Consider the following 18,739-nt stretch of genomic DNA (forward strand, 5'->3'; position numbering starts at 1 on the left):
GATATGTTCACTATTCATTTTGACAATGCCACCTGATAATGGCATACTTCTTAAAGGGATAGTTCACCCAAAAATGAAAATAACTCACCCTAATGTCGTTCCAAATCCGTAAGACCTTCGTTCATCTTCAGAACACAAATTAAGATATTTTTTATGAAAACGACATGACGGTGAGTAATTAATAACAGAATTCTCATTTTTGGGTGAACTTTTAAAGTAGTAGGTGATATACAATATATTTCACATACAGGCATAATGCTATCATTTTTTTGAAGTAGAGCTGTATGGCAGATGAATGCATATTTAGAGGACTGACTGAGTTGGAAAGGAACTGACTTGCTCTCCAGTGTGCGGTGTTCTTGCTCCAGAGCTCTCTGGTTGCCCTTCAGTTCCGCGTGTCGGGCCATTAGCTGCTCATACTCAGTCGCCTGCCTTTCGTGCACAGCAAGCAGGCGCTCGTGGTCCTGCGTGACCCGGTCGCGGGCCGCACACGCCTCCTCGCGCTGTTTCTGAAGAGACTCGGCCTCTGACTCCAGAGTTTGCAGCTGGGCCTGTAAAGCTCCGTACTGAGCCATGAGAGATGAGCTCTGGGAGCTTAGTGTCGAATTTTCCACCTGAACACAACATAAAAGTCAGAATTGGACATTTATTGATTCTGTTTTGTATATTTGTTCACATTAAAATGTTCACATTAAATACAAATAAAAATATATATGGTAAAAAAGGTATTTAATTCTTCGTCTAATCTCAGATAAAATCAAATCAAAATAAAACAAAGAGGTTATTTAACTCCCTCTTTTTTTCTGATAATAAAATAAAACTAAATTAACTAAACTAAACACAAAAAGTTTTTTTTTATTCCTTGTAGTCAGGAAACTCAGTGTTTTGGAATGACATGACTGAGTAACTAACAATTTTATTTTTGGGTGAACAATCCCTTATAACTTGAAAAGCAACTGCCTTTCTTGCTGTATGGGTCAAAGGTGAACAGCTGAACATGCTGTTCTCATTCTGGAAACGTCAATCCCCCCTCAACAGCATCACACCTGCCATTTATTTAGTCCTTAAGGTCACATAATTGCTTTCTCGTGTCACTTACACAAGCAAAAATACAGAAGAGGCTTCCTAACCTGTTCTTATGGTATCTGTGGCCCTTCTAAGCAGTGGCAGTGTTTCTATATCTGACTATGTCAGATATTTTTGGAGATTAAAAAGTACTGATCAGCTGTACAATCTCAAGAGGCTTAATGGACCATGTGCAGGAGAATTTCCAAATTTGTAAATGCCAAATTCAGATAATTACATTGTCGTTACAGACCATTATTCACAATTAATGACTTATCTTTGGCTATGTGCATTACCTATATTGTATCTATTCGTAATTTGTTTGTTAGAGGATATGTTAATTTTCAAACAACTACTAGAAGGCATATGTTAGAAAAGCAAGACATGGTGAAAACACAATGTTTTTGTACCTGCAGTTTAGCAGTCTCTCTATGAAGAGAGGTGTTGTGCTCTTGTAAGGACGCTGCCTGTTTCTGCAGAGCTAGTGTTTGTGCGTTGAGCTGTGCATTCTGGGAACCTAACTGCTTTAGCTGCTCCTTCAGAAGATTTTTCTCTGCCTGCAGGGCAGCATTCTGGGGAGGTCACAGTTGGATAATGTTAATAGACAAACAAACTAGTGAGCATTCAAAGTCTTCAAGTTTAATTTAAAGAAAAATCCACAAGGCTGAAAATAAATCTGCTGTCTTACATTCTTCTCAACATCGATTAGTCGGTCCTTCTGCTTGAGCAGTTCGGCTGTGGTCTCCCTATGCTCAGTCTCCCACTTCTCTTTATTTGGGCTCGATCTAACCTGCCCCAACGACTGCTGGGAGATCTCAGAGTGAGCCGCCTCTTCCTCTTGCCTTTGCTTGAGGGCCTCCAGGTTCTTTTTCACCTGGTGAGGACAGATCAGAACAAAATTGTGTCTCACATTAGTTGTAACAATTCAGAGACCTCCTTTCGCTTTCTCCCCAGCTTTCTTTGTTTTGTTTTGAAGTACATGCATGTTTGAAGTTTGAGAAAGCGTGAACATACAGAGCTGAGTTCAGTGCGAAGTTGCTGGTTTAAGCTGCTGCTCTCCTCCAGCCGAGACTCCAGGCCCTGGATCTTCTCCTCTCTCAGCTCCAGAGTCTTCTTAAGAGCCGACTCAAACTTTGTCTCCAGGATCTTATATTTACTGAAGGATGAGAAAGTGGAATGTCAGTATATTACAATGTTTGTGAGCATCAGAATCTGATAAATCAAATTCAAGAAGTCATTAATCATTACATCAGCCTTAGCAATAAACTGTTTGTTTTTTTCATGACCCTTGTTTCAGATATATAACAAACTCTAAACAAAGAATTAAAATGAAATAAACATATAACATTATAAATTACTGTGTGAAAATGGGTAACATGAATTTTTACACATATTATGACTGTCCCTTAGTTGTGGCATAGTCCTCTAATGAAGCTTTTTCTATCAAGGTAATTTCTAATTAAGCTGTAATCTTGCATAGATGACAAACATAAAAATATTGAACTGTGTATCTTTAGGATAGATTAAAACGCTAGCAATAAAACTAGCTTTAGTAAGACAACGTAGGTCATTTAAAAAATTTTTTGAAAAAAATTAAAATGCCATTTCCACCACAGAACAAATGCTGATTTGAGATCGGAGTGAAATTTAATTTTTTTTAAATAATGAAAAAGAGAATTTTCACTGTTGGATAATATCAGCAGACAAATAAACTAGTGAGTATTTTAAGGAAGCTTTTAAGAAAAGGGCTGAAAATGTCCATAGTATTATTTACGTACTATTATAGTATTTATTAGTAGCATTTTAAATTGGCTTTTAATTGTATTTTCAGTTTTCATTTTGTTTTACTAATTTTGTTATAAGATTTTTTCACTTTTATTACTTTTAGTTTTTTTGTTGTCACTCATTTTAATACTTTAACTTCAACTTTTCATTTTCTAAGCTTTTTCATCTAATTCTGTATTTATATTTTATATTATTTCAGCTTACAACAAACTTATTATAATAGTTTTAGTTAACAATATCAACACTGCAATAGCTAAAAGGAACTATTTAATATCATTCATAATAGAAACATGCATGCACACACACATGTGGCTGTTAGTAGTAAACGTCTTCAAACATTAAGTGATTAGCGACAGCTAGCATTTTATGACACTATTAGCTGGTGAGAAATGTTTCAGCACACATTCAGTCGCGATGTCTCTTTTGATCTAACTTACAAATACATGTCACTTGTCACACTCACTGCAATAAAGGGTTAGAGGTGGGGGAGAGTGGGAGTGAGTCTACTTCCTTGTAGAGAAAGATGAATACTTCACTACTGAACCCTCGACAGGGAACATTCCAGTGAAAACTAATCAAACTGGAGTCAGGCCTGTTATTATTTCATACTGTGGCCTCAATATAAAAGAAATGATTATAAACACACCACTGCACACAGCAAACCTCCTTCTGACCACAATAATTTAAAGAGCTTAAAACACTGCAACACACTAAAGATAGCATGCACTTTGACTCCGATTATAAGGCAATGAACAGTGTTGGGGAAACACTACTTTTCAAAATGTTATTGCATAACTCTCCTAATAAAACTCATTTATTACATAGGAGGTAGTACGTCAGTTTTACATTAGACTTTCTCACTTTTTGTTTATAATGTACATCCAAAATGTAATGTGTTACTTTATCCTCACTTATAAAAATTAGTCTAATGTATGCATGTTACTCATGACGTGTTAATCCCAACACTTTCCGCAAGAGGAAATCAGACAGAGTGGAGACAAGTGGTGATGGTGGTCCAGTATTTGAGACCGAAACAAATACATCTACATCTTTACCAAACACCTGACCTGCTACACCTTTCAGAGGGCAGCGTTCACACAAAACAAACAAGACACTATAGGATTTTTTAACACTTTGTACTTACAAACTAGCAATGAACTCTAAACCTGATAAAAGATATGACTGATCATTTTCTTAATAACAAATCTCACTCACTTGTCTTCACAGCTGTGTTCTTCCTGTAAGAGTTTCTCTCGGTTCAAGCCGATCTTCTCCAGCTCGTGGCTCAGCTTCTCCAGTTCATTACACTGCTGCTGCACCCTCAGTTTCTCGTTCACCAGCTCCTGCTCAACAAAATATGACCAAATGTTTCATTAATGTCAGAATTTGATCTTCCAGTAAATAGACATAATTGGTCTATGGTGACAAATGACAGACTTCAATCATTTAGTCCACCTAAATCCTGCCCCCTATTTTAACATTTTTACTCGATGGTTACACCACTTGACATTTTAAAGTCATTTAATGTCAACTTTTCTTGAAAATAGTATTTTTTTTTTTCCAAAACCATATGAATACAACGACAAAGTAATTTCAAATAACATTTTTGAAAGATTTTGGTAACATTTTAGTATAGGGACCAATTCTAACTATTAACTAGTTTCTTTAATAAGCAACAAGCATGTCTATTATTAACATATTGGCTGTTTATTAGTACTTATGCAGCACCTATTTTGCATGAACATATTCTACATCCCTAATCCTACCCAATACCTGAACTTAGTTTGTTAATAGCAAGAATTGGACCTTAAAATAAAATGTTTTTTTTATCCCTTATGGACTATCTTATATGTAATTGACTCATTCTAAATGTGTCATACCTCTCTTAGTGTGGCCAGAGTCTTCTTGTCTATGGTGACCTGTTTCTGCAGGTCTTTGTTCTCTCTCTCCTGCTCTTTAAGTCTCCCTGCAGCCTCTTTAAGGCGGCCCAACTCTTTATTGAGAGCAGTGCTTTCTTTCTCCATGCTGGCCAGCCTGAGGCAGTTCTCTTCCAGCGCTGTCTCCTTCACCTCCAACTGCTGCCTCAACCTACGCGTCTCCTTCTCCAGCTGCTTCTTCTCCTTCTCCACCTGGCCCAATTCCTGCTCCATTCCTATCTTCTCTTTCTCCACTGCTTCCGCCCATGACACCGTCTGCCTCAACCCCTCTAACTCTCGCCGCAGATCTTTCATCTTCGCCTCATTCTGCTTCAGCTCACCCTCTAGACCCTGAATCTTGGTGGCGCTGTTGTCCAGGGTCTGCTGGAGCCGTTGGTTTTCCTGACTCAGACTGCTGCAGTTTTTCTCCAGTCTTTCACTTCTCTTGGCCTGGCAGCGGAGCTCCTCCAGCGTGCGGCACATATCCTTGTGTTCCCGCTCTAGTTCGGCATGTTCCTGCTGTAGTTGAGCCAGGCGAGCGGTGGCTGGCCGCAGGGTCTCCAAGACACGTCGCTGCTCCAGGTTCTCCTCCTCAAGTTGCTGGTGATCCTTCTCCAGAACAGCCAAGCGCAGGCTGGCATTCTGCGCAGTGTCAGCCAGCTTCTTCAGCCGCCGATTGTCTTGTTCCAGAGTCACGTTCTCACGCTCCAGGGCCTCGGCGCGTTCACTGCCAATCTTCAAGGAGGCAGCTTCCCTCTGTAACTGTTCTCGGACTCTCTCCAGACGTGTTACCTCCCTTTCCAACTCCTCACAGCGCTCTCCTCGTTCACGAAGAGAGTCGACCTCTTTAGTCGCCTGCCGTTTCTCAGCCTCCAGATGAGCCAGTTTACTGCCTGTTTCAGAGATGGTCTGGTGGAGAACACGGTTTTCTGTCTCCACCTCCCTCACACGAGCCTCGCTGTTCACCTGAGCACGTTTCCTGAGGGAGTTTACGGCTTGGGTCAAGTGCTCTTTCTCCTGCTCCAACTCTGAGATCTAATAGGCCACACACACATACAAATAAACAACATTTATGAATGAATAATTCATATAATGTTCTGATCATCACAATTTTTCTTTCTTTAAATGTTTACCTGTCTGTCTTTATCTGCCTGGATTGTCTCTAGAGTTTTTTCCAGTCTCTGTTTGTCCTTTAGCAGCTCCTCTCCAAGGCTCTCCATGTCCTGAGTTGTCTGTTTCTCCTGGTCCAACTGGGACTGCAGACATTCCAACTAAAACACACAACGCAGAAGAGATCTCATCAGCATTCAATATCCTGGCTCTCAGTAAATATTTAAAGGAAATGCAGAAATTTGATGTACCTTCTTGCTGAGGCTCTGATTCCCTCTTTCCAGGTCCAGTGCATGCAGCTGACCTTCTTCCATATTAATGGAGGCCTCTCTCAACTCCTGGATGGTGCTCTGAAGACATTGGTTCTCCTTCTCCAGCTTCAACAGTCGGCTGGATGCGGTCTCGTTCAGCTCAAACACAAATGACTTGCGGGCTGTAATAGTGGATGACCAAAAAACAATGTAGCTCTCCATTACATATTTACCAGACCAGATGAGGGGCATCAACCAAAGATTGTGCCTTTTTACTGGAAGCACACCAGCTCCAAGATCTATCAATAATTCATTATAATTGAAAATAAATAAATAATGGTATATTAAGTTAGATATTAAATCCCTGGTTGTTAACATAGTATGAGATTTTGAACCCCCCTGTAAAGGTATTAAATTAGCTATTAGCAAACCTTTTGTACTCTTCAGATCTCAAAAACGGGTTCTTTATATTATCAACTATATATTTAACTATAAATATTTATCAACTATAATCTTTATATTCTTTTTTTTTATATGGTGTTTGAACTTTTTTTATATGGTGTTTGTACACAACCACACTATATTGATAAAAATCCACGCAGTGCTTTTTTTTTTTTTTTTATCCCCACAATAAAACCACAATCGTAACCACTTTTTCAGAGGAAGCCGTTCATAGATTCGGGGCAAAGTGACGTCAGTTTGCCCAGGCCCCTCCCATGACTGTTTTAGTATAGACATGCCCTGAGTAAGCTGTAAACAGTCTGCCATTGTTTTGACGCTGGAGCAGATGTAGACAAGAATGTCTCCTAAGCGATTGAGGTGTTTTGTTGTTGGATGTAATAATGAACAGCAGTCGTCATTTTGTTTTTGAAGGGAATGCTCCCTCGATCTACATAAATGTGTTTATGTTTGCACGATTAGTTTTACATCAGACTGCTTTGTAAACAAGGGTCAGTAAAAAAGTAGATTTTGCAAAAAAGTTGTTTGTGAAAGATGGATCGGTACCAGCTGTTCGTGATAGCTTCATCATCAGAAGTAGTGAGTAAACGTTTTTATTTATGAATATTTGCAAATCGCCTTTCCTAATAATGTGCTAGATAGCAAGCTCCATGACAAATGCAGCTAAAATTAACAGTCTCACACCGTGTCTACACCGGATGCAACAAACATACTGTAGAACTCATTATAATCAGTGATGCTGTCTACACTGGATGCGGTGACCGACAAATCCCCGAGATTGAGAGAGGAATGCTGCCTCATTCTATTTGTGACGTACTGACACAAAGTTCAAATGATTTGCAGTGGTTGCTTTGTCTCGTTCACTCCACTACATTAAGGTTGCCTTTGTAGAGGGTTTGTAAAGGTGATTGTTAATGACTAATAAGTCATTTACAAATGTATTTTAAATCGTTTTTTGGCAGTTATAACTCCATGAATAAGAATGGTGACTTTAGCAAGAAGAAGAGAGAAGGGTGGGGTGAGCAGTAGCTCATTATCATTTAAAGGAACATGCACTGAAACGGGTCACTGTGAACAACGCGGTTTTTGACAAGGTAAAAAGGATGTTGTTTTATACTACCATTGAGAAATTTTAACCAAAGTATGTTATTTTATAGACTTTATGAAGACCCTAAATATCCATACCATCTTGTGGAAAATGGGCATCTGATGGCACCTTTAATTCTTTGTATATATTGTATTGTATTGATGTATTTAGTATTTATACTCATTTGAGATCTGAGCAGTCTGAGTGGCAAACATCCAGCAGGCAGATGCTGAGTGGTGCATTACCATTGAAACAATATGTATACACACCTAATGGCTTACAAACAGCCTGAGGCTAGAGATATTTCAGGAACCAGTTTTTTTTTTTCTTCCCCAAGTCAACATTGACTTAATGCTATTCAACTCCAAAAATCTCCCATTTGTGCCTGATTAATGTTTTTAGAAACTTCACGTTCAAAAGCTCTATTAGTAGCAAATGAGCGTTTATTCACTTTGCATGAACAAAAGGCCAAGATTCTCTGTTGGCAATATATTTGCATTGGGATGGGTTCTTAAACAAGCAACAAACAGAAAATAGGCCATCAGCACATGACCCAAATTTCACTCTTCATGCTGTGTTTTCTAAACCAGTCTGTGTTGGGGTTAGCATTAAAAACACAAATTCTAAGTTCAAGAGTAAAGAGACTGTCTCAGAAGGTTTTAAACTGAGTTTCTGTGTGAAAGCGCTGTGGTGGACTCACCCTCATTGCCCTCATTGTTCTTGGACAATTGCTCCAGTTCCCAGCCAAGGTGAGCAGACTCATTCATGCTTTGCTTCTGAGAGATCTCCAGCAACATGTTCTCCTCCAGCAACTCCTCTAGACGTTTCTTATCACTGTCCCTGTCCTAAACCACATACAAAACAGGAAAAATCATATGCTTAGTGCTGGAAAAAGAGTACTCATTCAGAGATTCAATGTGCTGTTTTGAAAAAGCAAAAAGCAAAGAGCTTTTTCAAAGAATTTTTTTTGAAAACGTTTGGTAAGGTTGCTAGTAAATGTGAAAAGGCTTTAAAGTAAAATAAGTCAACAATATGACTTTACATAATGCATGCTCCCACCCAAAGTTGACAGAACAATGGCATTCTTGTGGTCAATTCCAAAGAAGCCTAAAGTATCAAGTATCAAAGTTACCACATACTTTGGAAATGAATCAACTAGGTCTACAGCATGTTTTATTACCCCTACATTACAAAACAATAAGATGTATCAAGGATAGTTTCAAAATCACATTGTGAATCAGAACCAATTTAAATTGTAAGGTGTTAAACCTTCTCAACACAGACGCATAAAATAATTTCCCTTAACACTTACAATTTCCATATCGTGCAATTTGGAGCGTAGCTGGAGGTTCTCTTTCTCAAGTTCGTGTAGTTTGTCACAGCGCCCCCTGGCCCCAGCAAGCTGCTCCTCCAGCATGGACTTTGTCTCCAGCAGGGTCATATTGTCCTCTCTTAGCTCCTGTGCACAAAAGAGAGACGAGAGAGAAAAATGAAGAGATGGACAAAAAGAAAAGATCAAAAGGAATAGAGAGGATGATGACAGCAGACTGAGAGAGTCAGGAGGCTGTCAGTGACAGCTCAGGGCCTCAGCGGACACCTGAGGCTTTATATCTGAGAAATAAAAGCAGCAGGAGCCCTCAGCATGCAGCTGTACATCAGTCGCTTTACAAAGAAACCAACCCTTCTGATTTTTTCCAGGTAATGACAGAGATGTCCGGCTCTGTTTTTTATACAATGCTGAAGTCATTAAAATGTTAAAATGTAATGTAGGTTGGTGAGTGGTTACCTCTACGCGTGTCTTGTAAAAATGGACATCATTTAGCTTCTCTTTGAAGCGAGTCAGTTCGGTTTCCAGGCGATCCACTTTTCCAGCACGTTCCCTCAGAACATCCACCTCATCACGGTACACCCGCACCGAACGTGCCTCTGCCAGCAGCTGCATGTTCTACTCACACACAAATACAACAGATGACTAATTGTTTGCTGAAGCTTCAGTAAAGTGTTTCACGGTTTGAGTCAACCATGTGAAGTGTAAGAAATGTAAGAAAACAAAGAGTTTTGATATGATACCTCCTGCTTGAGTTTCTGGATCTCTGCATCTAGGCACTCAATCTCGTTCTTGGCATCTATCAACTGCTCGGTCTTCTCTTCTCTGTAGAGAGCAAATACACAGGAGTAAACCCTTACAACACTGATAGGCTGCACTAGTGGACGACCATATAGCCAAGGCCAAATATTGGCTGATTGTGAGCATCGGCTGATAAGTTTTTCTGTTTGGCTGCTAAGTGTCAGAAACAAGACTTTTATTTTGACAGCACTGAGGCTGTCAATGAAGTTTGAAACCCAAATAAAAACAATGTAAAACAAAAATTAGTAACTGTACAGAACACACTTACAACTCTTGGCGGGAGCGCCGGAGTTTGGCCTTTGTGTCGGCCAGCTCCACAGCTAAATGCTGACGATCTTCTTTAGACAGTAGGGTGATGGGGGATAGAGATGTGTGCTCAGAGCTGGGAAAGCCCAAGAGACTGGATGGCTGCTGGGACTGAAGATAGTCCCTCTCCTGGGTCAGCTCTATGATCACCTAAGGACACAAAACAGGCCTGTCAGCAACTAATCAGTGATGATCAATGTCTTGAGGAAGTTTAGTACAACTTCCTAATAAATAGATGATTGTCATTGCTGCTGTTAAGATCAGCTTACCTCAGCAGACTCATCTCGCTCGTCTATGAGTTTGCGAAGGTGAAAGGCCATGGTCCGAGACAGAGGGTCCAACTGCTCAGCTGGGATCTCCCCGACCTCCATCCACTGCAGGTCCAGGACATTCTCCTGGTTGTGAGTTACCTGCAATCAAAAGGGATTTTGCACCTCAAACACATGCTCCATTTATGATATACATAAGAAGATACTGGCTGAAAAATTAGGGAAGCTCACTTCTTGAATGTGCGTCACGATGGCGGCCTGTGTTTCAATGTCAAGCAGCTTGATCTTCTCAATCATTTCTTCTTTACGATCACACTGTTGGAAGAAATGAAGAGAGTGAGGAAAAACAGAAGGGATGGAAAAAGAAGGGGAAAGGGATTAGGAGAGGATTGGAAAGGCAAAAAGAAAGGGGAAGAGGAAGGGGAAGCGAAGGGAAGGGAAGGGAATGGGAAGAGGACGAGGAAAGAACCAGAAAAGGAAGAGGAATGAATTGAAAAGGGAAGATGAAGAAAGTAGGGAAAAGGAAAGATGAGAAAGAAGAGGAAGGGAAAAGTATGGAGAAGGGGAAAGTTGAAGGAAAAGAAAAGCAAACAGGAAGAGAAAAGGAAACGGAAAGAAAAGGAAATGGGAGGAGAACGAAAAGGGGAAATGAAAAGGGAAAAGGAAGAGGAATAAGGAAAGAGGAAGGAACAGGAAAGGGAAGGAGGATGAAGATGAGGAAAAGATAGGAAAAAGGAGAAAGGTGAAGGAACAAAAGGGAAGAGGAAGCAGAAGGGGAAGAGGAAATTAGGAATTGTAAGAGAAGAGATACAGATGGGAAAAGGAAAGGGAAGAGGACGAGTAAAGATAAGCAGAGGAGAGTTACAGTCTAAGTCTACCATAGATGTTGTACAATCCAGACCACATAAAGAATAAAACTATTCTGTCTTTTTATGAAATCAACATTGCCCATGAATTCATTAGTATGCCTTAATGCTGATTAGTCAAATAAACTGCTGGTACAGATGAAAGAGTGGGAATTAAATCAGAGACTGAGCCCCTCTTTGAACAAAAGAATGCAGGAGATACTTTCAGACGGGATAAAGACTGAGTTGTGTGCCTCGTGACTGGAATACTGTGAGAGGAAGTTATGGTGCAGGATTAGACCAGCTCAAAGAGACTCTGAACAGAAAGCAAATCAGCAGGCAAATGTTACGCTGTGAAGTTTAAGGCTTTAAATCAATGTGAGCTGTTCATTATCTATTCACAGAACAAGAAAAACCAGCTAGAGAGGGGGCTAAAAGTGTAAAAGTAGGAAGAAATAGGCCTGCGCAGAACAGACATGTGAGGACCAATCCTCAGGAAAAGGAGGAGACAGAAAAATATGTTGGCAAATCCAACCCAATAATCTGTGCTGACTTCTCTGAGACATATCTGCATGAATGCTTTATTTTGTAGCACAATGAGCGTGTGTTAATTTTTCTCTGGAAAAGCAGAGGCATGCCTGGGCATGGTGATCATATTCCTACATTGGTCTTAAAATGTGGGCTGGGGATCTCTGCTGGTTCAATCAGTTTACCTGAACAGCACAGCCAAGCACCAGCAACAACAGTCTCTTCACCTCCTCCATGCTTTTACCTGAGGGAATGAAATGGTTAGAAATCACAAGAACTGAAAGCAAGATACTATAAATAATCCAACAGAAATTAAAAAAACAAACATTAATTTTAGCTAAAAAGAGGAAGTTGACATCAAAACTTTAGCAGACACCCCTAGTTAAGCCATATATATATATTTTTTTAATTAAATAATCTGTTATGGTCCCACATTCCTTAACAACAAACCTGTTTACATATTGATTTCAGTGTTGCTGTTGTTAGCTAAAAATAAAATTGTTCATGTCAACGGAAATAAAGCAAATAAAATTAAATAAAAAAAAATCTAAAATTTACTTGAACTTAAATGAAAAAGTTGTCTTGGCAACTAAAATATTTTACAACACTATTAAAATAATATTTTAATATTTTATAATACTAGTGCTAAAACGACTAAAACTAAAACTGAAATAAAAATAAATATTTAAAAAGAAAAAAATTATAAAAATGACAAAAGCCACTACCAAAGTTACCAAAAAAGTAAAACTTAAAAATGAGAACAAAATATAAAAATATAAAAAAAAGCCAATTAAAAATATTAATAAATATTATAATAGTAAATAAATAATACTAAAATAACACTGATTGGTTTATTATTGGAACTGAGATACCAGTGACTGGTATCAAACTCAAAATGTGGGCATCAATCCAACCCTTAATGCTTAATAATTTTACAATTGTAACAATCTTATTAGTTATGGTATTTTGAAGGAAACTATGTTTACCATGGTATAAGAGAACTGTATAAAAGAAGTCTTTCTTTCCAGTCAAACCTCACAGCTAAAGGGTCTGCCATCACCGTTTAAATATCGCTCTAGCAGTTTGAATATTAACAAAATATTCAATTTCACCCGAGCCATACACCTTGGAGGGAGGATGTGAGAAAGATATTCTCTTTCTTCAACCATTAAATTAAACAAACATTCACATGCAGTCATTGTTTTCGTACCATTTAAAACTGAGGAGACACAGCATTACAAAGCACACCAAATCTTTCACAATTACACAAACCCTTTGAGATAAAGTTATTTTTAATGACTTTTTTGAAGCTTGTGTCTGTGTGTTGGTGAGTTTGTTTGCATCTGGCAGTCTTAGGCTAATAAATACTCTGGAGAGAATGGATTGGGTGTGGGGGTGCCGTCGCCATAGCGACCGTTTGTTGCTCAAAGCCACCCCACCCTACAGCGTACCCCCTTTACACACACAGCAGAGGAGGAGCCGTGGGGAGAACACTCTATTGTCCGTTACAAGTGAAGCTTAATGTAAAAACACAAACATACGAAAGCTAAACGTTGCACAGGTAACAAAAGATATAAAACACATACACCAGCACACACAAAACCCATCCAGAAACATGTAAAGCCTTACTGACATCTGTGAAGGGGAAATATATTCATAATACAGCCAATTGTTCCTGACAACATTACTTCTTAGCATTTCATGACCAGAATGTGGTCACAAGTAGCCTATTGAACAAATATGTGCTGACGTAAACTAATACAGCACCCAGGAGAAACATGGAATCTCAGACTGTTTTGATAACCTATCACAAGCAGAAAAAGACACCATAGTTATGATAAGGGTTATTTTTTGTATATGCAAAAGCATTATAACTCATCAACCATGAGGAGAGAAGGAAATCTTGCCTATGCACATTTATAAATGGCAACCTGCGGATCAGAATCACACCTCAATATAACAAAGGCTTGTTATGCATCTCTTCTTGACAGTCTATTGTACCATGTGTATTTTGTAATAGACGTACAGAAGTGATCAGGTGTCAGGGTCACCTAATATGAAAGCAATTTCAATACAAACCTTACAGTAAAAATAGAAGTCCATCACATTTTAAACAAGTAGTGATATCTCTACAACATTCGGCCATTGTCAAATATATTGTGCTAAATTCAGCATTTTTTCTAAATCTCATGTCATTTTATATTAGTGCCGTCAAACGATTAATCGCAATTAATCACATCCAAAATAAAAGTTTTTGTTTACATAATATACGCGTGTATACTGTGTATATTTATTATGCATTCATAAATACAAACATATGCGTGTATATATTTAAGAAAAATGTTGTTTATATATTAAATATATTTATATATAATATAAAATATAATCATATGAATATATAAGTGTAGAAACTTAAATATTTTCAAAATATATACTGTATGTGTGTGTATTTATATATACACACGTAATAAATATACACAGTACACACACATATATAATGTAAACAAATACTTTTATTTTGGATGCGATTAATTGTTTGACAGCACAATTTTATATCTTTAATTTTAAATATTTTATTACTTGATTCTGATTGCAAGCATTCCAGCATTCTACACAGTCAAATTTTTTGTATAAAGACTCAAAAAAAAAAAAAAAACTATATAATTGACGATAGCTCCAGACATGATTTCCAACATAGCTGTTCTCTACTGTCAACAGCAGGATCCAAAGTCAGCGCTCAGACCTGGGCTTGGTCCCAAAAAGCTTCCTCCGGCCTTCCTCCTTTCCTCCTGCCATTACAAGGTCCACAACACGCGTTTCCTTCCCTGAACCCTGTCCGCGCACCCCGTATCAGAAGGTGAGAGGGTGTTTATGAAGGCTGGAGTGTGTGTGTGAGGTGATGAATGAGGAGGTTTGTTCAACAGGGTGTACGTTTTGCTTTGGGGCACAGTTAAACGTGGTAGTAGGTGATTATAGTGACTATAATGAAGATACAGCAACTGATACAAATAGAAAGAAAATTTAAGTATGCTGAAAGTGGGGTGATTCTACAGAGTGAGTGCTGTAATATACATGTGTGTAAAAAAAGAGCAATGATAAGAAGCAATGAATAGCTGATGCTAACTTTTATTATACATTAATACAAACATTCTCTAATCAAAAACCCAGTAGGTTTATTAAATTTATTCCTTTTTTCCAATTTCTTCTTGCACATTTTGATGAAAACAAATGATATGAAAGTAAAATTATTTATTCTCTCATGACATTCTTTCTCCAGGTTACGAATCAACCCGATTACGATCATATTTCCCCCTTTTAAAACAGTGAACTATTTAATAAATAAAAAAACATTTTTGTCATAAAGGCATGATCACCTTTTCAAGGAGTTAAAGTATTCCTTTATCCCTTTATTATGTCTTGTTAGGTTTTTACGGAATAATCTTAACGTCAACCCTGTTACCATGATTTTGTTAGTAAAGTATTGAAAAATGTATTTTGTAGAAACACCAGCAATAAATTATTTTTCTAAAAATGAACCTTACATATTTTTTTAATCTTATAGGCCTAATTTCCAACTAAACTATAAAACCATCAACCCTGTTACCATCGATTCTGTTAGCTTTATGAGGGTATACAGTACAGTATGTATCCTAACATGCATTCCAGTTTTATTTCTTATATATTTTTATTATTTTAACAAATCATTTAATTTAGCTTGAGATGGCACAGTGCATTTTCTTAATACATTATATGTCTGAAAGAATTTAAAAGTTCAATTAAAATTCACTGGAAACAATACTATATTGACAAAACAAGTGAGCTCCCTTTTTGCGAAAGAACAACAGATTTTATTTGAAATTAGTGACAAGCCGGACAAACTACTAGCTAGGCAATTAAGGAAGCAACAAAATTCACCCGTTTTGTAGATTTATCTAGTGGCTTATTTACAATATATGAGCAATACCTGATAATGGGTCCTTGGCGATGGCCAACACATTGGGCAAGTTCATGAGGATGAGCTGCTGAAGATGCTCCTGAGAGAAAACAGAAAAAATTCTCATTGTAAACAGGTAGACCACTGTGATGGCACCCTAAATATTTGACCTGTGTAAAAAGACAACAGTGAATGGCGAAGGTTCAAGATGGCAGCCAGCCCAGGAGATGGATGGGTGTCAATATTTGGGGCGAGGACCTAAAACAGGGTCACTGGTAACGTGGGAACAGGAAACTCCTTACAAACAGACAGGCAGGAAATCAAACTGGAAAAGGGAAACATTAGCGGTCCTAGACAAGGCATGTCTTGGGTGGGGAACATCAAATTCCAGCATACGGGCAAAATATGAGCTGTATTTAAAAAAAAAAAAAAAAAAAAAAAACAACAATTCAAAAGAAAAAAGTGCCATCCAGAATTGAGGGCATAACTGTCTAGATATGCAGGACTGCATATATCCCCATGTAGAAAATGGACTTGACTTCAGGCACAATGGCCTCCAGGGTAACTAAGCTCAGCAAAGTACACAAAGGACAAGACCAAACAGGTCCAATTGACCAAACCCTTCATTCCAAAACACACTTAGATGAGAACACTGAAATCACTGATAGAATTACATACCTGATTTATTGTTTCTGTGCAACTGACAAGAAACTATCTCTCAGAATCATTTCTGAAAGCTTTCCCACAGATCATGAGGGGAATCCATATATGTATATAAGCTTTTTTTCCACATAAAAAAAAATTACATTTTATTTTACACATTACATTACTTGTATATTACACACATTTTCCTACTATTCCATAATGACAAAAAAATAGTCCAAGTTTTAAAAACACATGTAGATTTTTTCCTTTGTGGTTCTTCTGGCTGTTTTTGAACGGAAAAAAAATCTTGCCTAAACCAGCCTGATTATACAGGCCTGATTAGACAGGCAGCCCAACTACTCAATCTGCAAAATATGTAGTTCTGCACAACCCCAGGTACAACAAACTGAAGCAATGCTGTAAGCAAACGGACACACACGCTCACCCAAATGCACGGCTACACAGCTAATGAGAAAATGTGCTATCCCATTTGACATCATCAATCCTGGACCCCCTGCTGACAACTCCATCTCCTTCTCAGAGGAGTGACTCCCAGGGGAGGTCTTTGTGTGCAGAGACCAACGGAGACACGACCCTCATCCAGTATAACAGAGCCAGCCCAGCTGAGGCCGGGGCCAGACCACACTGCCTTTGTCAAAACAGAGGCCTGCGAGCATTCCTTTCTTTACTGCTGTCTTCTCAAACATGCTCATTCACAAACACTGAGAATACTTCAAAAGTAACGAACCCAAAACTCTCTTTTATATTCGACTTTGTCCATAAGTATGTAGAGCGCTGCAGCCAGGACTTTCAATACATCAATTTGAATATTTTCTAGTGATAAACAGGTTAACTGGCTGACAAATTCTTTGAACTGTTATGAGATACATGACAAGAGAACTTGTATCTTTTTATATTATGGACATCATAATTGGAACAAACCCTATTCTTGATTCATTTAAATATAGGCCTATGCAAGCAGAAATTATATTTGCAAACTATGATGGAGGGATCTTCAGAGAATAATGACTTAAATTCAGACTTTAAATGATCATTAGCTAGTCTGCACTGATATAAAATTTTGCCAATATAAATGATTCATTATTTTTAAAGCTGATAACTGACCAATATTAAAATTCTGTAAAATTTTGTTGTTTAAATGAACAAGAAATATGATGAGTTATTCAAATGTTACAGTCATTGGCAATATTAAATTATTAGTCTTAATATGTCAATATTAATATTAATATGAACTAATAATTTTTTAAGGTTTAGATGGTGATGGCAAAGGTAATATAAAATAACGTACATGTACAATTAAATATCAAATACTGGACAATAAATATTTCCAACATCAAACGATACTAACATATTACAAAAATGTCTAATGTTGAACAAAAACAATATTGTACCAACTAGGGATGCACCGAAATTAAAATTCTTGGCTGAAGCCGGAGACAAACAAAATGAAACACAGAGCTAAAGGCCGAATACGGAACACAGTTTTTCACATCCCCCCCCCCCCCCATGTAGACCTATTTTGCCATTTTTTTCACTATTGCATAAATGTGCTTTTTACTGTTTTGTCCTGCTTTTCAAATAAAAAAAATCAATTACAAAACAACAATTTAAATTTTTTTTTTACATTCTATCATACATCATACCAACAAAGGACAATTTAACTTAAACTTGAGTTTTGTTGAATCAGGCATGTACTTTTTACTGTACAAATAAATGTAGCCTTGCCGAGCAGAAGAGACTTCTTTTAAAACATAATATATTCGGTGCATCCCTAGTACCAACATATCATCCTTAAAGTGTGGTCATATTCGCTAAATTTTGTCATCTACTTTCAGCAAAATTTTGTGGGCAAAAGTAATCTTTTGTATATTATCACACAGAAATCACTTTCAACTTTCTGTTCAAGACCACCTTTTACCCAGAGCAAAATCTTCCTGTGGAAATCTTTTGCCCTCTCATGAAACTCCAGATCAAATTCCTGATTATCAAATCAACTTGAAAAGGATTGAAATGAATTTTGCTGTGGAAATACACTGAACAACAGTAAAAGTGATGCACCTGTAAACATATTGACTATTTTTAGAATTTACTTTGTCCTTTAAAGAGTTCAAGAGCCATGTACACCATAGAGTAACATTGTTTGGAAATGCGCAGCATCAACATTCTGCTAAACTTCGCTTTTTAATGTATACAAAAGAAATAAAGTCACACAGATTTGTAATAATATTTGTGTAAGAGTTTTCCTTTTTGGTGAACTACTCATTTCAGAAATTCACTCTAGTCCAAGTCTATTATATTGCAATGAATTTATACATCGCTGTTACATCATCGCTGTTACATTGCATATCAACATGTAAAAAACCCTAATGTTTATTTCTTTTCACTAAACG

The 18,739-nt window shown here is 37.7% G+C and overlaps 1 protein-coding gene across 3 annotated transcripts in view; it reads right to left on the reverse strand.

Annotated features, from left to right (window-relative positions):
- LOC306850555 (protein Daple-like) overlaps positions 1-18,739 on the reverse strand; it is a 62,377-nt gene that overhangs the window by 16,379 nt on the left and 27,259 nt on the right. For all 3 annotated transcript variants that reach the window (XM_079386238.1, XM_079386237.1, XM_079386239.1), the window contains exons 4-20: positions 15,714-15,783; positions 11,935-11,993; positions 10,608-10,691; positions 10,377-10,517; positions 10,070-10,257; positions 9,744-9,825; positions 9,460-9,618; positions 8,986-9,132; positions 8,374-8,518; positions 6,128-6,309; positions 5,900-6,037; positions 4,731-5,801; positions 4,066-4,193; positions 2,080-2,221; positions 1,754-1,939; positions 1,476-1,637; positions 337-614 (exon numbers count right to left, since the gene is read on the reverse strand). In XM_079386238.1, the coding sequence (XP_079242364.1) occupies positions 337-614; positions 1,476-1,637; positions 1,754-1,939; positions 2,080-2,221; positions 4,066-4,193; positions 4,731-5,801; positions 5,900-6,037; positions 6,128-6,309; positions 8,374-8,518; positions 8,986-9,132; positions 9,460-9,618; positions 9,744-9,825; positions 10,070-10,257; positions 10,377-10,517; positions 10,608-10,691; positions 11,935-11,993; positions 15,714-15,783 (3,362 nt within the window). The remainder of the gene's footprint in view (positions 1-336; positions 615-1,475; positions 1,638-1,753; positions 1,940-2,079; positions 2,222-4,065; positions 4,194-4,730; positions 5,802-5,899; positions 6,038-6,127; positions 6,310-8,373; positions 8,519-8,985; positions 9,133-9,459; positions 9,619-9,743; positions 9,826-10,069; positions 10,258-10,376; positions 10,518-10,607; positions 10,692-11,934; positions 11,994-15,713; positions 15,784-18,739) is intronic.

This window comes from Barbus barbus (assembly GCF_936440315.1).
Source record: "Barbus barbus genome assembly, chromosome: 30".
NCBI lineage: Eukaryota > Metazoa > Chordata > Actinopteri > Cypriniformes > Cyprinidae > Barbus > Barbus barbus.